This window comes from Paroedura picta, chromosome 1, assembly GCF_049243985.1.
Source record: "Paroedura picta isolate Pp20150507F chromosome 1, Ppicta_v3.0, whole genome shotgun sequence".
In the NCBI taxonomy this organism is placed as follows: domain Eukaryota; kingdom Metazoa; phylum Chordata; class Lepidosauria; order Squamata; family Gekkonidae; genus Paroedura; species Paroedura picta.
The window spans coordinates 5,321,161-5,342,989 of NC_135369.1; the positions used below are offsets into that span (position 1 = coordinate 5,321,161).

The 21,829-nt window shown below is 54.6% G+C and overlaps 1 protein-coding gene across 4 annotated transcripts; it reads left to right on the plus strand.

Annotated features, from left to right (window-relative positions):
* Positions 1–225: 225 nt before the first annotated feature.
* On the plus strand, positions 226–21,606 carry LOC143829485 (neuronal acetylcholine receptor subunit alpha-7-like). 4 transcript variants are annotated; one of them, XR_013228167.1, is made up of 11 exons: positions 227–441; positions 4,582–4,721; positions 6,177–6,221; positions 6,550–6,659; positions 7,309–7,388; positions 9,648–9,815; positions 10,810–11,004; positions 11,719–11,805; positions 17,810–17,919; positions 20,417–21,235; positions 21,385–21,606. XR_013228167.1 is itself a non-coding variant. In XM_077320474.1 (10 exons), the coding sequence occupies exons 1-10, from the start codon at positions 378–380 to the stop codon at positions 20,924–20,926; spliced, it is 1,509 nt and encodes a 502-aa protein (XP_077176589.1). In that variant the 5' UTR covers positions 227–377; the 3' UTR covers positions 20,927–21,606. The 4 variants fall into 4 exon arrangements, 3 of the variants coding, with proteins under 3 accessions (XP_077176605.1, XP_077176589.1, XP_077176615.1); XM_077320474.1 differs by having other exon boundaries at positions 20,417–21,606; XM_077320490.1 differs by lacking the exon at positions 6,177–6,221 and having other exon boundaries at positions 226–441; positions 20,417–21,606.
* Positions 21,607–21,829: the final 223 nt, after the last annotated feature.

Sequence of the window (21,829 nt, forward strand, 5' to 3'; positions counted from 1 at the left end):
TGTCTATCAAATGCAGGCTGGAGGGCGCTCCGGGACTCTGTTTCTTCTCCGCTCCGGCCAGACCGCAGCCTTCCCGGAATCCCAGGCCACCCCCACCCGCCCGTCCTACCTTGCCTGGCTGGCGTTGCGCGCTCCCTCCCTTCCCCGTCCCCCTGTAAGAGCGCGAGTGGCGGAGGCGCGGGCGCCCCCTGGCGGGAGAAGGCGGCGCTCGGGCTGCCCGCCCGCCCCTCCGCACGTGGGTGTCCGGCCGTCCCCCGCGGAGCCGCTTCTCCCTCCCTCCGTCCCTCCCTTCTTCCCCGGCAGCCTGGCTGCTTCCCCGGCCGGCCTCGCTGCACCGGAGCGCCATGGACGAGGCGGCGGCGGACTAGGCGGCGGGGATGGGGATGGGGCCGGCCGGCGGCCTCCTGCTCGCCCTGGGCGCCTGCCTGCTCAGCAGCCGCGGTGAGAGCTCGCCGGGGGCGCCCGCACGGGCTGGCCTGGGTGGGGGTCGGGGTGCGGAGGGCTGGCACCCGGAGAAAGCCAAAGGAACCGGCCCCGCTCCCCCGAAACACCCTCTTTGAAATGCAAGGCGTGGAGAGCGGCCAGGCGCACGGAAGGGGAGGGGGGCAAGGTTGCCAGATCCCGGCGGGGGGACAACTGGAGGCTCGGGAGGGGAGGACGGAGACCCCCGTGGGGTGCAGCGCCCTAGATCTCGCCCTCCAGTGTGCCCCATTCCTCCCGGGGAACTGATCTCTGCGGGCTGGAGGTGAGCTGGAATTCCAGGGGATCCCCAGGTCTCCCCGGGAGGCAGTGGAGGGAGGGGGGAGGATCGGGTGGCCACATCCAGCCGGGGGAACGTCCGGAGGTTTAGCTTCGGGAGATCAGAGACCTCAGTGGGGTCTAATGTCCTTGAGCCCCCCCCCCTCCAAATTTCCTCCAAGGGAGCTGGTCTCTGTAGTCAGCTGTAATTCGTGGGAACCCCCAGGTCCCACCTGGAGGTTGGCATCCCTATTGGGATGGGGGATAAAGTTGCGAGGTCCAGGTTGGGAAACTCCGGCAGATTTGGCGGAGGAGCTTGGGGAGAACTGGGTCCCCAGTGGGGTACAAGGGCCGTACTGTCCACCCTCCGAAGTATCTCCTTTCTCCCTCGCCTGGAGAGAAGCCATAAACCGGGGATCCCCAGGTCTGACCTGGAGGATGGCATCTCTAATCCTTTTGATAGCCTACCAAAGGGGCAGGAGGGGGCAACCTAGTTTTGCATGGGAATAATTTGCATCAGAAATAATCTGGACTTTAGCCTTGTTTGCCCCCCCCCTTCCGTTATGGAGAAAGGAAAGCAAATTCTGCCCCCCCTGCAATCTCAGCTGTTAAATTGGTAGTGGCCAGCCCCCTACTTTGGGGGGAAGGTGGGTGCAGGGCAGGCTGGAGTGTAAAGGGGCTGCTTAACCCCCCTCCCCCCTAGACATTCAGGGACAGAGCAGAGACAGAAGAGAGCAGGACCCCCCCCCCCCATAGTTATTTGCACGGGGGGCAGGCTGCAGCATCCCAGGACTGACCTGCCCCCCCCCTTCTCGGAGGCTCCCCCTAAAGCCCCCCTGGAGGTTCTGCCAGGATCTGACCCACAGTCCAGCTAGACCAGCTGGATTCTGCCACTAAAGAACAGACAGGCAGCGGCCGGTCGCCAACTCCCGTTCCTGGCGGCTAGTATTCCGAGGTAGGCTGCCTCTGCACGTGGAGGTTCCTTTTTGCGCTTGTGGCTGAACAGCTGTGTGCAGAGGCTGGCCTCCCCCTCCTGGGAATTTCTCTTCGATGCAGAGGAGCGCTGTCAGACCGCAGCGGACTTAAGGCTGCCCGGCAGGTTTTCTAAAGAGGAACTGAGGCGGTTCGGCAGTGCTTGCCTCTGCGTAGCCACCTTGGAGGTCCTCGGTGGGCCCCCGTCCAAATCGTAGCCAGGCCTGACTCTGCTTTCCGTCCGGTGCCTGGCTGGCTTGAGCCACCCAGGTCAGGGCGAGAGACAAACAGAGGAGGTGAGGACCTGCCTCTGCGTAGCGACCCTGCAGCAAGAGCCGGAAAATGATATTATAGCCCTGGAAGAGGGCATCTCGAATGACGGAGGGGACGGAACTTTTTCCGTTAGGAAGAAAGATCAAGGAGGTGGGGGATCTTTGGTTTGGGGAAATGATTAGGGGGCGATGAGAGGGGTTTACAAAATTGGGCAGGGGCTAGAGAAGGCAGAGAAAGGAGGACTCCCTCATAGAATTCTAGAATCATAGAGTTGGAAGGGCCCTCCTGGGTCATCTAGTCCAACCCCCTGCACTACGCAGGACACTCACCACCCTCTCGCTCATCCACTGTCACCTGCCACCACCTTGAGCCTTAACAGGATCAGCCTCTCCGTCAGATGGCTCTCCAGCCTGTTTGTTGTTGTTAGTTGCGAAGTTGTGTCCGACCCATCGCGACCCCATGGACAATGATCCTCCAGGCCTTCCTGTCCTCTACTATTCCCCGGAGTTAATTTAAGTTTTCACCTACTGCTTCAGTGACTCCATCCAGCCACCTCATTCTCTGTCGTCCCCTTCTTCTTTTGCCCTCAATCGCTCCCAGCATTAGGCTCTTCTCCAGGGAGTCCTTCCTTCTCATGAGGTGGCCAAAGTATTTGAGTTTCATCTTCAGGATCTGGCCTTCTAAGGTGCAGTCAGGGCTGATCTCCTCTAGGACTGACCGGTTTGTTCGCCTTGCAGTCCAAGGGACTCACAAGAGTCTTCTCCAGCACCAGAGTTCAAAAGCCTCAATTCTTTGACGCTCGGCCTTCCTTATGGTCCAACTTTCACAGCCATACATTGCAACTGAGAAGACCATAGCCTTGACTAGACACACTTTTGTTGGCAGGGTGATGTCTCTGCTTTTTAGGATGCTGTCTAGATTTGCCATAGCTTTCCTCCCCAGGAACAAGCGTCTTTTAATTTCTTTGCTGCAGTCCCCATCTGCAGTGATCTCGGAGCCCAGGAAAATAAAATCTGTCACTATCTCCATTTCTTCCCCATCTATTTGCCAGGAATTGAGAGGGCCGGATGCCATGATCTTCGTTTTCTTGATGTTTTGCACTCTCCTCCTTCACCCGCATCAACAGGCTCTTTAGTTCCTCTTCACTTTCTACCATTAAGCCTCTGTTTAGAAATTTCCAAAGATGGAAAACAACCCACCACCTTCCGAGGAAGCCTGTTCCACTTGAGGAACTGCTCTAACTGTCAGGAACTTCTTCCGGATGTTTAGATGGAATATCTTTTGAATTAATTTCATCCCATTCATTCTGGTCCGTCCCTCTGGGGCAAGAGAGAACAACTCTGCTCCATCCTCCATGTATGGCAGCTTTTTAAATACTTGAAGATGGTTCTCAGATCCCCTCTCAGTCGTCTCCTCTCCAGGCTAAACAATACAAGGCCTCCTGAGGCTTCCATGAAATTGTTGAGCAGCAGACTAAGGACATGTTAAAGGAAGTCCTTCTTGGGCTAAGGAGTCATTCCCCTGTGGAACTCACTGCTGCAGGATGTGGTGGCCACTTACAAGTATAACAAGCTTCAGGAGGGGGCTGGAGGAAGATAGGGAGCAGAGGTCTGTCAGAGGCTGTTAGCCACGAGGTATAGATGGAAGACTGTTATGTCTGGGGCAGGGATGCTCTGTCTCCTTAAATCTTGGGGGGGCCAAGAGTGGGAGGGCTTCTAGAGTTCTGGCCCCACTGGGGGACCTCCAGTTGGCTCCTGAGTTTTGGCTACTGGGTGGCCTGCATGGTGTAGAGCAGGGGTAGTCAACCTGTGGTCCTCCAGATGTTCATGGACTACAATTCCCATGAGCCCCTGCCAGCATTTGCTGGCAGGGGCTCATGGGAACTGTAGTCCATGAACATCTGGAGGACCACAGGTTGACTCTCCCTGGTGGAGAGGTTAAGAGCGGTGGCGTCTGAACTGGAGAACCAGGTTCGATTCCTCACTCCTCTCCCACATGCGGTCTGCTGGGTGACCTTGGGCCAGTCACAGTTCTCTCAGAGTTCTCTCACCCCACCTATCCCACAGGGTGTCTGTTGTGAATGGGAGGAAGGGAGGGCAATTGTCTGCCGCTTTGAGACTCCTTCGGATAGTAAAAAGTGGAGTATAAAAACCAACTCTTCTTCTTGCATGACGTGGATTTTTTTGACGGGATGGGCCACTGGCATGATCCTACAGGGGGCATCGGGGGAGATATGTAATTCTTTTAAGCTGGAGATGCCGGGGATCGAACCCGTGAAGTGCTGTTTTTTTTACACCCCGCATTTAACTACCAGACGTAGACCCAAAGCAGCTGACAAACACCTTTCCCTTCCTCTCCCTGCACCCAACACCTTGTCAAGCGGGTGGGGCCGAGGGAGCTCTGCGAGAACTGCTCCACAAGAACAGCTCTGAGCGAACTGGGACTGGCCCAAGGTCACCGAGCTGTCTGCATGTGGAGGACGAGGGAGGAATTGTGTATCTGGCTAGAGTCTGCTGCACTCTAACCCCTACACCCTCCTCTGAAATATCCACCGTGCGGTCGAAACCTAACCAGGCTCTGTGCCCGTCTGGCTTTCAGGTGCCCGGGGAGGGGTCCACCAGCGCCAGCTGCTGAAGGACTTACTGGAGGATTACACCCCTCTGGAGCGGCCGGTGGGCGAGGATGCCCTGCCCCTGACGGTGCACTTCACACTCAGCCTCATGCAGATTATGGACGTGGTAAGCGGCAGGGGCCGAAGGGGCGCTTGGGGGATTTCAGAAGGGCCGAGCGGATTTACCCAGGTTTATGCCTGCTTCTGTTTGCCAGGGATTTACCCTAATGCCATTGCCTTTTTGAAGTAAAACCACCCGGAGCAACGAATTGAGCACCTGTTTGTGTGGGCAAAGGGGTGGGCTTGTTGCTGCAGGCACTTCCTCAGGTGCCGTTGAGGTTGTTCATGGCAAGGGGCGTTCGGAGGGAGCTGGCCGTCGCCTGCCGCTGTGTTGCAACCCTGCACTTCCTCAGTGGTCTCCCATCCAACTACCAAGCAGGGATGACGCACAGTCTTTCGCTCGGCATCTCTGACAGCGTTCAAGGTCCCTGGGAAGAGATATTTGTTCTCTACACCCCTGCTTTCCACAGCGCTGCGTCTGGGAACGACTCTTTTCCCAGCGACCTTGAATGCTGCCAGAGATGCCGAGCGAAAGACTGTCCGTTGTGCCAACAAAGAATCTTTGCACCCAAAACTTTTGGTGCTGTGAGAGGAGTGCGGGGGGGGGGGGGGCTGAGGCCGAGGGGTAGATATGGCCAGTTTAGTTCGGATTTTTAGTCTTAGCAAGGGCCCCGTTTTGCTTTGTCCATTATTTCTTCAATAAAGAGGTTTTCCTCAAATGAAGTCTGCTTATCGACAGAACCTCACATAGATTGTTTTAAAACCCATGACGGTTCAAAAGCCATTTGTCATGATGGCTAAATGGAACCTCCAAATTCAGAGGCATTGTACCCCGAATACCAGTTCATGGAGGCACACTGTGGCCCCCACTGTTTTGGGGCTTCTCTGGGGCATCTACTTGATAGAATTGACAGTTCCCGTTTGAGCAATACCTGGAGATTGGGGATGGGGCAAAACCTGAGGGCCATTCCCAGTTACCTTAGAGCTGTTCTCATATAGCAGTTCTCTTAGAGCTCTCTCAGCCCCATCTCTCTCACAGGGCATCTGTGATAAGGAGAGGAAGGGACGGCAGTTGTATGGGACTCCTTTGAGCAGGGCAAGTGAGGTATAAAAATACAGCTCTTTGTCTCCTCTTCTTGCTCCTAATCTAATAAAAATATTTTTATCTTCAAACTATTTTACCTTCTTCTTCTTCTCCTTCTTCTTGTTCTTCTTCTTCTTTCCCCATCCCAATTCCAGTTCAACATTGGCTGGGCTCCCTCTACATGGATATCCCACCCCCACACTGAAAACGTGAACCAGTCGGCTACATAGCTGGCACGATTGTTTTAAAGATTTCATGGTTTTACAGTGTTAATATTATGTTAAGCTAAATTATTGAGAAACTGCATTGTGTATATTTTATGGAGTTAATCCTTGGAAGCTGCCCCGAGCCGGCACGCTGGGAAGGGCGGGGTATAAATTAAAAAAAAATAAATTTTAAAATAAATAATTTCCTGCCTCTGATTTATCTCCTTGGCAGGACGAGAAGAACCAAGTCCTGACCACCAACGTCTGGCTCCAGATGGTAAGGCGGGTGGGGATGAGGGAGCTCTGAGAGAACTGCTCCGCGAGAACAGCTCTGAGGAAACTGGGACTGGCCCAAGGTCACCCTGCTGGCTGCATGTGGAGGAGGAGCGAGGAATTGTGTATCTGGCTCTCCGGATTAGAGAGGGGTGGACAAACTGGGCTTCCTCAACCAGGGTTTCATGAGACCCTTGGGGGTCTCGACAGCCCTGGAAGGCTTTCCTGAGTGGGTGGGAGTAAAAGAGGAGCTAAGGAGGGAAGGTGCTCCACCCTATTCTAACCCGGAGCTGGCAACCCTCTCACCCCCGCCTTCTTTCTCCCCCTTTCAGTACTGGTACGACCACTACCTGCGGTGGAACGAATCGGAATACCCTGGTGTGAAGACCCTCCGTTTCTCCGCTGACCGAATCTGGAAGCCCGACATCCTCTTGTATAACAGGTGGGGTTTGCGTCTTTTGGGGACCTGGCGAACCTTTCCCAGGTCTTCTCCAAACGGGGGACACATCTTTGTTCACATCTTTGTTAAGTTGGGGATTGTTGAACAGGGGTCCCCAACCTGCTGCCCGGGGGCACCATGGGGAGCTGCCGAAACCTTTCCTGGCGCCCCCAAGTATATGTAGAAAGTGGGGATAGCCAGATGGGATCTTGCCCAGCAAGGCTTCTTGTGGGCCGTCGGAGACTTGATTGGTGGTGCAGATTTTTAAGAACGCTGCTTCAGAGCAGCTGCCATCATCGTTCCAAGATCCTTACTGGGCAAGTGAAGGTTTTGGCCCAACAAGGTTTCTGATTGCCAGTTCAGATTTTTTAATATGTTGGCGGAAGGATCTTCACTGGGTGACAGAAGGCAAGCTGTGGCGGCCATTTTGTGGCAGGCTCCGCCTCCTGCAGCGGCCATTTTGTGCAGCCATTTTTGGGGCCGTGAGTACCGTGCGTTGTCAGGACTCCGAAGGTGCCCATGGGCTCCGAAATAACCGGGGACCCCACTGTAAGGTCTTTTGGCCTTCGTTGCGTTTCCTGTCGGTCAGCTCTTTGGCCGAAAGAGAGCCGACTGTGGCTGATTCGTGCCTCGGTTTCTTCTTCCCTCCTAGTGCCAACGAAAACTTTGATTCCACCTTCCATACCAACATCTTGGTCAACTCAAGTGGCTACTGCCAGTGGCTGCCCCCAGGTGAGGCCCGAACGGACCGGAGGCCGTAAAACTTATTTATGGACATAATTCATCTCTTGCCTTTTGGACCCAGGCCAGCTTACAGGGTTCTCCTCTTCTCAGTGGTATCCTCATAACAACCCTGTGAGGTAGGCTATGCCGAGATATGCCGACTGGCTCAAGGACACCCGGCAAGCTTTCATGGCACAAGCAGGGATTCGAACTCCCGGATTCTATTTATAGCCTCTGTGCCACACTGGCTCTCTTTAGAGTTTTGACTGGAGATGAAGGAGTTGGGTTTATACCCTGCTTTTCACTACCTGGAGAAGTCTCAAAGCAGCTTACAATCGTCTTCCCTTCCTCCCCTGACACCCTGTGAGGTAGGTGGGGCTGAGAGAGCTCTGACAGAACTGCTCTATGAGAAAAGCTCTGAGAGAACTGGACTGTCCTAAGGTCACCCAGCTGGCTGCCTGTGGAGGAGGAGTGGGGAATCAAACCCGGTGGCCAGAGATGCATGCATGAAAAACCCAACCTGGGTTCCCATCTGTAATCCCTCTTCCCCTTGTGAATCTTGAATTGGAGACTTCAGTGGGAAAACCGGGGGACTTGTTTTGTGCCTCATGATGAGCTGCCCCAGGGCGCTCTTTTGGCTGAGAGTAAGGGTTTACATTCTCTGGAATAGCTCCGGCTAGCACCATTATGGAGACTCAGGAGAGCTGGCCCTGATTGGCCAAGGGAGACCAGGGTTTCTGCACAGTGCCAGATAACAGCAAACCTCTTCCAAAATTTTGGCATAGTTTGAACATACCAAAGAGGGGCAGATTACCACGATGGTTAAAGAATGAACAGCTTTATTGAGAAGAGGAAACAACTTTGCAAATAAGAGAGGAGAGAAAGCAAGAGTCCTAACAGCTTAACTGACTATTGTTCTGGGAGTGATCCGGGAGGAAGTGTGCTCAGAGAAGCAGGAAATCTCGAGCCAATCTGGACACAGGAGGGGATTATTTTTTTAAATACCAGGAAGTCCCTAATCTAGAGTTGTCCCTCCAGGCCTGCAGCTGAAGCCAGGAAAATGACACCCAAGTCCACTCTGGCCTCGCAAAACCAATGATACACCATCCTCAAACCAACTGGCCAGCAGAAATGAATTTCCCTTTTACAAGAGCTTGATAGAGGCAGTTTAATAAGTTAATAACATCATTTAATATCCTTTAATTGAAAAAAATTGTTTATTATATGTACATGCCGGTTGTTACTCACCCTGAGCCTACGGGGTAGGGCAGGCTATAAAAATAGTGATTATTATAATATTATTATTATTTTAAATATGCTAACTACTCACACACACACACACACACACACACACACACGATGCTCCTTGTTGTCAGACGTTGAAAGAGCTCACAACTAGCTTCTTAATCATAAGAAAAGCTTTATTGAGAAGTACTACGAACATCCATACTGGCGAAGACAAATCTGACTAGAGAGCAGATTTGCTTCTTCTTATCAATACAATTCTCCCGCCCAAAACTTGAATGTTCCCAAGGGAGGGGGGCAGGAGGGAGAAAACACAGGCAATTAAAAACAACAGAACATTCACATGGCCTTGGCCGGGCGATAACAAAACTGGGCCCAGCCGAGAGGCCTCAACACCAGATAGGAGTTACCACAACATATATTTCACTCTAACTAACAAGCAGGAATACAGGGCCTGAAACTGCCAGGCACCAAGCAATATAACTGTCATGGAAGAACCCAGGCTAAATTATGGCAGAGATCCTAATGATCCTGACACTTGTAGGACAGGGATGGAGATGTCCATGGGCTACAATTTCCATGAGCCCCGGGAGGGGCTCATGGGAATTGTAGTCCATGGAGATCTGGAGAGCCACAGTTTGGCCCCCTCTGCTGTAGGATATTCTCAGCATGCTGTTGAAACATGCACCCTGCAGATTGGACCTAGTCCAACACAAAACTTGCCTTGAAAACCTTATGGGGTCATAAGGTCTGCGCCACTTCACCCCCACAAACACCACCCTGCAATACAGGCAGGGGCAGAAGCGCATCAACCAACATGCGCCAAATCGATGCTCCATCGGTCCTGTTACTGATGAAGGTCATGAAGCACTGAGCTGTGCCCTGGCGCACCCCGGTTTAAGGGCACAGGAGTCTCTTTGCTTGGAATAAATGTGGAAGAGGAGGACTCCCTTGCCGGCTTCCGTAGCTGGTGCTGACTTTGACGACCGGCTGTGTTTTCCTTCCTCCGCTCTGTCCTTCCAGGGATCTTGAAGAGCACCTGCCGGATCGACGTCCGCTGGTTCCCCTTCGACACCCAGAAGTGCGACCTCAAGTTCGGCTCCTGGACTTACGACGGCTGGCTGCTGGACCTGCACATGACGGAGGCGGACACGTCTGGCTACGTCTCCAACGGGGAGTGGGACCTCGTGGGTAAGAGGGTGCTGGGAGTGAAAGACCTCATGACCTTCCCTCAACCCCTTTCCCTTCCCGCTGCTCTCCTTGTCCCCAACTGCTGGGTTGTTTGGACCCTGAAATTGAATAAGTTATCTGGGACTGTGGAAATAGATGCATGCGTGCCTTTACCAATTTGCACATTCGGAAGCCATGCTCTATCTTTCTGGTGGCTGGGGGGGGCAAGAGTGGGGGGGCTTCTTGAGTTTTGGCCCTGCTGCTGAACCTACTGATGGCCCTTGGGTTTTGACCAGTGTGGGAAACACAATGTTGGACTGCATTGGCCATTCACTTCGTACCATGTGGATTCTCTTCTGTTCTTCTGTCTGGGGCAGGGATGCTCTGTCTTCTTGGTGCTTGGGGGGGGGGGAGAAAGAGTGGGGGGGCTTCTGGAGTCCTGGCCCTGCTGGTAGACCTCCTGAGGGCCCCTGGGTTTTGGCCACATGGAGTGTGAGACTGGATGGGCCATTGGCTTGATTCATCATGGCTTCTCTTAATGTTCTTAAGAGCAGAGGTCCATCAGTGGCTCTGAGCCAGCTTGGTGTCGTGGTTAGGGGTGCGGACTTCTAATCTGGCGAGCTGGCTTTGATTCTGGGCTTCCCCACATGCAGCCAGCTTGGGTGACCTTGGGCTAGTCCCAGCACTGATAAAACTGTTCTAACTAAGCAGTAATATCAAGGCTCTCTCAGCCTCACCCACCTCACAGGGTATCTGTTGTGGGGAGAGGAAGGGAAGGTAAATGGAAGCCGCTTTGAGCCTCCTTCAGGGAGAGGAAAGCGGCATCTAAGAACCAACTCTTCTTCTTCTTCTCCTTCTTCAGTAATCTCAGGGCTCTCTCAGCCTCCCCTCCCTCACAGGGTGTCTGTTGTGGGGAGAGGAAAGGGAAGGCGATTGGAAGCCGCTGGAAGACTCCTTCGGGCAATGAAATGCGGGTCGTCAAAACCATCTCTTCTTCTTCTCCCCCGTCCCACAGGCGTTCCTGGCAGCGAGAACAAGGTCTTCTACGAATGTTGCCGGGAGCCCTACCTGGACGTCACCTTTGCCGTGACAATGCGCCGCCGGACCTTGTATTACGCCCTCAACATGCTGGTGCCCTGCCTGCTGCTCTCCGCCATGACCTTCCTCGTCTTCCTGCTCCCAGCTGACTCCGGGGAGAAGATCTCTCTGGGTAAACTTTTTTGTGGGCTGGCTGGGAGTGTAGATGGGTGGAGGAGAAGCCGAGCATTGCATGAGCTCACCTTAGAATCCTAGAATTGGAAGGGAACCCCCGGGTCATCTAGTCCAGCCCCTGCACAATACAGGGACTCACAACAACCTGCCCACCCTCAGTGACCTCAATTTCATGCCCATGTGAGTCCCCCCCCCCCAAAAAAAATCTCCACAATCCAGCCTGGCCTGGAGAAAATTCACCTGCCTTCCCTTGGAGAAGGGGTGGATGAGAACTCAAAATTTGATGGTCAGATGTCCCCTTGAGGGTAAAGGGTGTGCAGAGGGGAATATGAAACAATTGGAGAGCCTGAAATTTCTGGCTAGGATTCTCCCCTGGTATAGACAGAGTGGAATAATCCAGCCTGTTACCCCTCTCGTTCAGCAAATCTCCAAGAATCCTTGATCCCCCCACCATAAATTCAGGAGATGCCTATTTTTGATAATGGTGGGGAGTTCAAAATGTTACGGTCAGATGTCCCCCTGGGGGAGAACGGAATTGCAAAGGGGGATATGAAACATTTGAGAGCCTAAGAAAAGTAGCCTCCTCTTTGCAGGACCTCACCTGGGTGGCCCGACCTTGTCAGATCTCGGAAGGTCGGCAGGGGTTCTCCAATGCAGCCTGATCTCTCCCGTGCTCGGATCTGCACAACTATGCTCTTTCCTCCCTCTGCAGGCATCACCGTCCTCCTGTCGCTCACCGTCTTCATGCTGCTGGTGGCAGAGGTCATGCCGGCCACGTCAGACTCCATCCCACTCATTGGTACGGGAAAGAGGCTGGGATGCAGAGTGGTCGGGGGGAGGGTCGCCCAAATGCAGACGGAGCCTAAGAGGTCTGCCGGAATTAAGGCTGATCTCCGGAGATCAGCTCCCCTGGAAGAAATGGGTGGTGTGATGCTTTGCCGAACTCCTTTCCTCCCCCAAATCTCCACAAATTTCCCAACATGGAGTTGTCACCCCTAGCAGAAAGTGAGCATGAGGTTTGGAAAGCGGAAAGTAGAAACGGGACGGGGTTTTGGATCGTCATCCTCCAGACACTGCCTGGACGGCTCTCCAGCAACGACAGCTGCCCTCCTGAGGACGGAGCTCAGTGGGCCCGGAGGGGGGACTCATTGGAATGATGCCGTGCTCAGGTCCGTTCCTGCCCCAAGCCCCGCCCTCCTAGGCTCCACCCCCAGATCTTTAGGAACGCCCCAATCAGAGTTGACGGCTTTGTTTGGGGGCGGTGCTCGGTTTGGAGACACAGCAGGGAACGGACCTGGGAACGCACACCCTGGCCTCTTTGAAGATTCCCGTGCCATGGTTGGGCTGGGCGTGGCCCCAGGGGAGTAGGGGGATATTCCCCGCCTGAGGGAAATCACCACTTTGGGCAGAACGGATCCGCAGGCCGTTGTTAGAGCAATTAAGGTTAGAGGTGGTTTTGAGAACCTGTCTAGTAAGGTCGTCGGGATCGATTGTCCCTCGGAATCCCGGAGCCAGGAGGCAACATCAGGGGACAACCTGGACCCTCCTGCCCTGTGGCTGGCCCTGCAGAGGAACTGGCTGGCCCCTGGGGGAGACGGGAGGCTGGACTGGAGGGACCCTCCCTGGCCTGACCCAGCAGGGCTCTTCTGAGGGTCTTCTCAGGGGAAGGCCTCGGCCTCTCTGCCCTGTGGCTGGCCCTGCAGAGGAACTGGCTGGCCCCTGGGTGAGACGGGAGGCTGGACTGGAGGGACCCTCCCTGGCCTGACCCAGCAGGGCTCTTCTGAGGGTCTTCTCAGGGGAAGGCCTCGGCCTCCCTGCCCTGTGGCTGGCCCTGCAGAGGAACTGGCTGGCCCCTGGGGGAGACGGGAGGCTGGACTGGAGGGACCCTCCCTGGCCTGACCCAGCAGGGCTCTTCTGAGGGTCTTCTCAGGGGAAGGCCTCGGCCTCCCTGCCCTGTGGCTGGCCCTGCAGAGGAACTGGCTGGCCCCTGGGGGAGACGGGAGGCTGGACTGCAGGACCCTCCCTGGCCTGACCCAGCAGGGCTCTTCTGAGGGTCTTCTCAGGGGAAGGCCTCGGCCTCTCTGCCCTGTGGCTGGCCCTGCAGAGGAACTGGCTGGCCCCTGGGTGAGGGGGGAGGCTGGACTGGAGGGACCCTCCCTGGCCTGACCCAGCAGGGCTCTTCTGAGGGTCTTCCCAGGGGAAGGCCTCGGCCTCTCTGCCCTGATGCTGGCCCTGCAGAGGAACTGGCTGGCCCCTGGGTGAGATGGGAGGCTGGACTAGACGGGCCCTCCCTGGTCAGATCCAGGCCTTAGCCTCTATACCCTGTTGTTGGACATAGAGAGGAACTGTTTGGCTGCTGTGTGAGACAGGAAGCTGGACTAGATGGACTCCTGGTCTGACCCAGCAGGGCTCTTCTGATGTACTCATGAAGGCCTTGGTCTCTCTGCCCTCTTGTTGGCCATTCGTAGGGACTGGTTGGCCACTGTATGAGATAGGATGTTGGACTAGATGGACCCTCCCTGGTCAGATCCAGGCCTTAGCCTCTATACCCTGTTGTTGGACATAGAGAGGAACTGTTTGGCTGCTGTGTGAGACAGGAAGCTGGACTAGATGGACTCCTGGTCTGACCCAGCAGGGCTCTTCTGATGTACTCATGAAGGCCTTGGTCTCTCTGCCCTCTTGTTGGCCATTCGGAGGGACTGGTTGGCCACTGTATGAGATAGGATGCTGGACTAGACAGACCCTCCCTGGTCAGATCCAGGCCTTAGCCTCTATACCCTGTTGTTGGACATAGAGAGGAACTGTTTGGCTGCTGTGTGAGACAGGAAGCTGGACTAGATGGACCCCTAGTCTGACCCAGCAGGGCTCTTCTGATGTACTCATGAAGGCCTTGGTCTCTCTGCCCTCTTGTTGGCCATTCGTAGGGACTGGTTGGCCACTGTATGAGATAGGATGCTGGAGTAGATGGACCCTCCCTGGTCAGATCCAGGCCTTAGCCTCTATACCCTGTTGTTGGGCATAGAGAGGAACTGTTTGGCTGCTGTGTGAGACAGGAAGCTGGACTAGATGGACTCCTGGTCTGACCCAGCAGGGCTCTTCTGATGTACTCATGAAGGCCTTGGTCTCTCTGCCCTCTTGTTGGCCATTCGCAGGGACTGGTTGGCCACTGTATGAGATAGGATGCTGGACTAGACAGACCCTCCCTGGTCAGATCCAGGCCTTAGCCTCTATACCCTGTTGTTGGACATAGAGAGGAACTGTTTGGCTGCTGTGTGAGACATGAAGCTGGACTAGATGGACCCCTGGTCTGACCCAGCAGGGCTCTTCTGATGTACTCATGAAGGCCTTGGTCTCTCTGCCCTCTTGTTGGCCATTCGTAGGGACTGGTTGGCCACTGTATGAGATAGGATGCTGGACTAGATGGACCCTCCCTGGTCAGATCCAGGCCTTAGCCTCTATACCCTGTTGTTGGGCATAGAGAGGAACTGTTTAGCTGCTGTGTGAGACAGGAAGCTGGACTAGATGGACTCCTGGTCTGACCCAGCAGGGCTCTTCTGATGTACTCATGAAGGCCTTGGTCTCTCTGCCCTCTTGTTGGCCATTAGTAGGGACTGGTTGGCCACTGTATGAGATAGGATGCTGGAGTAGATGGACCCTCCCTGGTCAGATCCAGGCCTTAGCCTCTATACCCTGTTGTTGGGCATAGAGAGGAACTGTTTGGCTGCTGTGTGAGACAGGAAGCTGGACTAGATGGACTCCTGGTCTGACCCAGCAGGGCTCTTCTGATGTACTCATGAAGGCCTTGGTCTCTCTGCCCTCTTGTTGGCCATTCGGAGGGACTGGTTGGCCACTGTATGAGATAGGATGCTGGACTAGACAGACCCTCCCTGGTCAGATCCAGGCCTTAGCCTCTATACCCTGTTGTTGGACATAGAGAGGAACTGTTTGGCTGCTGTGTGAGACAGGAAGCTGGACTAGATGGACCCCTGGTCTGACCCAGCAGGGCTCTTCTGATGTACTCATGAAGGCCTTGGTCTCTCTGCCCTCTTGTTGGCCATTCGGAGGGACTGGTTGGCCACTGTATGAGATAGGATGCTGGACTAGATGGACCCTCCCTGGTCAGATCCAGGCCTTAGCCTCTATACCCTGTTGTTGGGCATAGAGAGGAACTGTTTGGCTGCTGTGTGAGACAGGAAGCTGGACTAGATGGACTCCTGGTCTGACCCAGCAGGGCTCTTCTGATGTACTCATGAAGGCCTTGGTCTCTCTGCCCTCTTGTTGGCCATTCGGAGGGACTGGTTGGCCACTGTATGAGATAGGATGCTGGACTAGACAGACCCTCCCTGGTCAGATCCAGGCCTTAGCCTCTATACCCTGTTGTTGGACATAGAGAGGAACTGTTTGGCTGCTGTGTGAGACATGAAGCTGGACTAGATGGACCCCTGGTCTGACCCAGCAGGGCTCTTCTGATGTACTCATGAAGGCCTTGGTCTCTCTGCCCTCTTGTTGGCCATTCGTAGGGACTGGTTGGCCACTGTATGAGATAGGATGCTGGAGTAGATGGACCCTCCCTGGTCAGATCCAGGCCTTAGCCTCTATACCCTGTTGTTGGGCATAGAGAGGAACTGTTTGGCTGCTGTGTGAGACAGGAAGCTGGACTAGATGGACTCCTGGTCTGACCCAGCAGGGCTCTTCTGATGTACTCATGAAGGCCTTGGTCTCTCTGCCCTCTTGTTGGCCATTCGGAGGGACTGGTTGGCCACTGTATGAGATAGGATGCTGGACTAGACAGACCCTCCCTGGTCAGATCCAGGCCTTAGCCTCTATACCCTGTTGTTGGACATAGAGAGGAACTGTTTGGCTGCTGTGTGAGACAGGAAGCTGGACTAGATGGACCCCTGGTCTGACCCAGCAGGGCTCTTCTGATGTACTCATGAAGGCCTTGGTCTCTCTGCCCTCTTGTTGGCCATTCGGAGGGACTGGTTGGCCACTGTATGAGATAGGATGCTGGACTAGATGGACCCTCCCTGGTCAGATCCAGGCCTTAGCCTCTATACCCTGTTGTTGGGCATAGAGAGGAACTGTTTGGCTGCTGTGTGAGACAGGAAGCTGGACTAGATGGACTCCTGGTCTGACCCAGCAGGGCTCTTCTGATGTACTCATGAAGGCCTTGGTCTCTCTGCCCTCTTGTTGGCCATTCGGAGGGACTGGTTGGCCACTGTATGAGATAGGATGCTGGACTAGACAGACCCTCCCTGGTCAGATCCAGGCCTTAGCCTCTATACCCTGTTGTTGGACATAGAGAGGAACTGTTTGGCTGCTGTGTGAGACATGAAGCTGGACTAGATGGACCCCTGGTCTGACCCAGCAGGGCTCTTCTGATGTACTCATGAAGGCCTTGGTCTCTCTGCCCTCTTGTTGGCCATTCGTAGGGACTGGTTGGCCACTGTATGAGATAGTATGCTGGACTAGATGGACCCTCCCTGGTCAGATCCAGGCCTTAGCCTCTATACCCTGTTGTTGGGCATAGAGAGGAACTGTTTAGCTGCTGTGTGAGACAGGAAGCTGGACTAGATGGACTCCTGGTCTGACCCAGCAGGGCTCTTCTGATGTACTCATGAAGGCCTTGGTCTCTCTGCCCTCTTGTTGGCCATTCGTAGGGACTGGTTGGCCACTGTATGAGATAGGATGCTGGACTAGATGGACCCTCCCTGGTCAGATCCAGGCCTTAGCCTCTATACCCTGTTGTTGGGCATAGAGAGGAACTGTTTGGCTGCTGTGTGAGACAGGAAGCTGGACTAGATGGACTCCTGGTCTGACCCAGCAGGGCTCTTCTGATGTACTCATGAAGGCCTTGGTCTCTCTGCCCTCTTGTTGGCCATTCGGAGGGACTGGTTGGCCACTGTATGAGATAGGATGCTGGACTAGATGGACCTCCCTGGTCAGATCCAGGCCTTAGCCTCTATACCCTGTTGTTGGGCATAGAGAGGAACTGTTTAGCTGCTGTGTGAGACAGGAAGCTGGACTAGATGGACTCCTGGTCTGACCCAGCAGGGCTCTTCTGATGTACTCATGAAGGCCTTGGTCTCTCTGCCCTCTTGTTGGCCATTCGTAGGGACTGGTTGGCCACTGTATGAGATAGGATGCTGGACTAGATGGACCCTCCCTGGTCAGATCCAGGCCTTAGCCTCTATACCCTGTTGTTGGGCATAGAGAGGAACTGTTTGGCTGCTGTGTGAGACAGGAAGCTGGACTAGATGGACTCCTGGTCTGACCCAGCAGGGCTCTTCTGATGTACTCATGAAGGCCTTGGTCTCTCTGCCCTCTTGTTGGCCATTCGGAGGGACTGGTTGGCCACTGTGTGAGGCAGGAGGCTGGACTATATGTCCGCTCAGTGGTCTGATTCAGCGGGGCTCTTCTAGAGTTCTTATTTTTGGCTTCCTCTTGAAAGACGTCTTGTTTCCTACTTCCTTTGGGGTAAGAGAATGCCGGTGTGGAGTAATGCTCACACGAGGATCTGGGAGACCCTGGTTCGAATCTCCGCCCTGCCATGGAAACTCACGGGGCATCTTTGAGCCAAACCCACCTCACAGGATTGTTGTGAGGGTGAAATGGAAGAGCGCAGAGTGCTTTGGGGAGAATGGCAGGACCCAAACCAAGTAAATAGATACAGGGAAGAAATGCTGGATTTCTTTCTTTAGTGTTGCCAGCCACCCGAAATAGCCAGTAGAAAGGTGAGTTGGAAATCAAGGGGTCTTCCAGAAGCCCAATCCGTGCCTTCTTCCTTTCTGCCTCTCTTCCAGGGCAGTACTTTGCTAGCACCATGGGGATGGTTGGACTCTCAGTGGTCGCCACTGTCTTTGTGCTCCAATACCATCACCATGACCCCGATGGCGGGTGCATGCCCAGATGGGTGAGTGTTATCCTCTCGCGTTGCTATACGTGGTCCTCCTCCTCTTCTCTTGCCCAGAGCCCCGTGCCTCAACCTCTCACTATGAGTTCCTGCCGGTCTTCCCCTTCCTTCCTAGTCCTCCTGAAAACCCATCCTCATCCCCGGGTGTCTTACCCACCTCGCCTCCTCTTTTCCTGACCCTCTGAAATGATATATTCTTTTGCTCCTCACAGTAGGGATATCTCAGACCCTGGAGAACCACTGTCCTTATGAGCAGGCGATCTTGATGGAGGGGAGGGACTGTGGCTTGCAGAAGGTCTCAGGTTCAATCCCTGGCATCTCCAGTTGAAAGGCTTGATGTGATGTGAAAGACCTCTACCTGAGACTCCGGAGAGTTGCTGCTGGGTCAAGTAGAGTCCTGACCTCCAAGGGAGGGGAGGAGGTGTGGCTCAGTGGGAGAGCCTCTGCTTGGCACGCAGAAGGTCCTGGTTCTATCCCCAGCATGTCCCATTAAAAGGACCACAGGGTACATGATGGATGAGACCTCTGCCTGAGACCAGAGCTACTGTCAATTTGAGTCAACAATAATGACCTTGATAGACTGAAGGTTTGATTCAGTGTAAGGCAGGTTCAGGTGTTCACCTCCAGGCATTAGTTGGCCTTGTTCCACTGCATTCGCTCTCAAACTGGCAGCAGTGCTTAAAGAGATAACAGATTGGAAGTGGGGAGAGATGCCATGGTTGGCTGAAGCTCAGAGAGAACTGGGGGGACTCGGCTCATCTTGTTCCTTGCCACCTACTAGAGCAGTGGCCCATTCAGAAATTTCCCAGTAACTTAAATGGCTTATCTGTCCCCGTCTCACATCCCCATCCTCAGAATTTGGATGCTCTTCCGCATTCTCATTTTGATCCCCTGTATTTCCCTTTTCTGAACAGGTTTTGTTCCCTCTAGTTCCCTCTAGTGGTCAGTTCAATATTACATCATTGTATGAATCCGTAGGGAGATATGCCGGACATACAGACAATTTCCGCACTAGCGATATCATTCAGATTTGCATTTTCCATCCATTTCCGCATTAAAATCCACCTTTCCTGACGCTGGCCTGAGTAGCCCTCTGACTCACCACACATTTTGGTACATCCTCGTTACAATGATTTCACCTGTCAAGGCGGAATCTAATTCAGGGATGCCCAGTGGGTAAATGTGTGCATTCAGAGGTTTTTTCCCCCCACACCCACGATTTCTAAGAAGAAGAATTGGATTTTTATATTCTGCTCTTCTCTACCAGGGGTCTCAAAGCAGCTCACAATCACCTTCCGTTTCCTCTCCCCACAAGAGACACCCTGTGAGGGAGGTGGAGCTAAGAGAGCTCTGACAGAACTGGTCGGTGAGAACTGCACTATCAGGACTGTGACAAGCCCAAGGTCACCCATGTGGAGGAGCGGACAATCAAACCTGGCTTACTAGATTCGAAACCGCCGCTCTTCTCCATGAAACCAAGCTGGCATGTCCCTTTTCTCATTGCGTTCTCCCTTCATCCCCTCCTTCTCTGTTCTGAAAAAATCAGCCTTTTAAAAAAGGGGTGGTCACATTGCAACGTTGCTAAGTATTTTAAAAAAGCAGCCTTGCACAGCAGCACTGCAATACGATAGCCTAAGGGGAAAAAAACTTTCAGTACACTGGAGGGGAAGAGATGGAGGTGATTGGGGGCACGCCATGTCAGAATTAAGTGGTGCAACAAATAGAAAGGGGCAAACAGACATTTTGCGTGGAAAAGTTTTTGAAAAGGGGAACGGAGCTAAGCATGATGGGAAGCTCCAAACATGCAATTCAGATGCAGGAAGCATACTGCAAATTTCAGCCTGGGAAACAAGGGGAGGGTCGACTCACAGCAGCCGAAGGAAATCTAAGTCAAGGCTAAATAAAATATTTCTCTTAACTAGATTCAAAGCCCGTTCTTAAGGGGGTGGGTGGGCACCTCTCCCCTGCAGCGGTGCCGCCGTTGCGGAAGGGCCCCCGTAGGACCGTAGAGCTGCAGGGCCTAAATGGAGGGGCCAGGCACACCCCCTGCGGTGCCGTCCCCGCAGGAGGCTCCCTTTAGGCCCAGCCGCTCTCTCGCTTGGACGAGAGAACTGGGGGGCATAGAGGGAGCAGGCAGGCCTCCCCCACGGAGGCACCACCATGGCAGGCACCCTTTGGGCCCGGCAGCTCTTGCCACAATGAGAGAGCTCCCAGGCCTAAAGGGAGCCTGGCACAGCGGTGCTGGCCGGCTAAGGGCCCTCACCCGGACTGGTCACGCCCACTCTCCGACCACCAAGGGCTTAGCCTTTTATGTAAACAGCGAACGCTGTGTAAAGATGCGGAAACGCTCACAGAGATGTAATACTGAATTCACCACTAGAGGGAGCAAGACACAGGCAGAAAAGGGGAAAGGCCCTCAAAGGGACAGGCAAGCGACGGAAACGTGAATACAGAAGACCCCTCGGCCTCCCCTCAACAGCCTACGTTCTTCCCACAGGTGCAGGTGGTGGTGTTGCGTTGGGGGGCCTGGCTGCTGCGCATGCGCCAACCCGGGGAGGAGCCTGTGGGGCGGCCCCACTGCGCCCCCAGCCTTCTGAGCTGCAGTTCCGAAAACAGCGACGACGGCACCACCACGAAGCCACGAGCCACCCCGGTGGTCCCCAACGGTAACCTTCCCTACGCGGGCAGCCCCACGGCACCGCTGCCCGCCAAGCCGCCCAAGGTGCCTCGGCCCTTTCTCCCGTCTCCGGAGCTGCAGGCCTCCGCCTCCGAGGAGCTGCTGAACGCCCCGGAACTAGGCCGCATCTTGGAGGAGCTACACTACGTGGCTGAGTGCTTCCGGGGCCAGGACGCCGCCCAGGCCGCCGGCAGCCAGTGGAAGTTCGCTGCGGCCGTCATCGACCGCCTCTGCCTGGTCACCTTTGCCCTCATCCACATCGTCTGCTCCATCAGCATCCTCATGGCGGCCCCCAACTTCGCCGAGGCCATCACTAAGGACTTCCTGTGAAGCCCTGGAGCGACAGGACCACGGCCTCCTGCCCTGACCGTGGGATGGGCACGGCTCGAGACCCCTGACGGCCGCACTGGGTCCGTCGAGGGCAGAAGGCCCTGTGTGCGATGGTGCCGTGCCTCCTCTACAACAGGGGTAGTCAACCTGTGGTCCTCCAGATGTTCATGGACTACAATTCCCAGGAGCCCCTGCCAGCAAATCCACAGGTTGACTCCCCCTGCTCTACAAGACCCGCCTTCAAAGACGAGCCCCCAAACCCCACACTCTGTCCAGCATGCCCAAAGGGACCCTGCCACTTCCTGCGTGGTATGCCCTCTCTCTTGCTCCATGTGGGGTTGCCAGCTCCAGGAAGGGACATTCCTGGAGGTTTCGGGGTAGGGCTTGGGAAGGGTGTGAGTTTGGCGGGCTACAATACCGCAGAGATCATTGTCCAAAGCAGCTATTCTCTCCTGCAGAACTGGTCTGGAGGTCCGTCGTCATGCCAGGAGAGCTCCAGACCCCACCTGGAGGCTGACGTCCCTGCCGGAAGACCTTGAGCCTTTCCTCCTAGGGATCCCTCACCTCGTTCCTTTTTATCACTGGGGGGGGGGAGCGGTTTTCTTAAAATTTGAGGAGTTGCCAGTGACGGCGACACTGCCGCGAGGGCAGAGATGCAATAAAGTTTCTGAAGCACTTTGCAGATGAAGCATCCTCATTTTGACGTACGGCTGGGTAATTTCTTCAGGGTCGCCTACTCTCCCCACATTGGCTGTCCAACCAAATCCCTGTGATCTTTTGGATGTCACTGCTTCGGTGCACACAACAAAGAGTTGTCGAAGGCTTTCTTGGCCAGAGTCTAGTTGTGGTTTTTCAAAGCCGTGTGACCATGGTCTGGTAGTTTTAGTCTCTGATGTTTCATGT

Bases quoted from the DNA above. Each gene is read 5' to 3' on its own strand.
- LOC143829485 (XM_077320474.1), top strand. From the start codon at position 378: ATGGGGATGGGGCCGGCCGGCGGCCTCCTGCTCGCCCTGGGCGCCTGC. The intron at 6,660-7,308 runs GTGGGGTTTGCG...CTTCCCTCCTAG, and splicing joins GACATCCTCTTGTATAACAG to TGCCAACGAAAACTTTGATT. The intron at 11,005-11,718 runs GTAAACTTTTTT...CTCCCTCTGCAG, and splicing joins CGGGGAGAAGATCTCTCTGG to GCATCACCGTCCTCCTGTCG.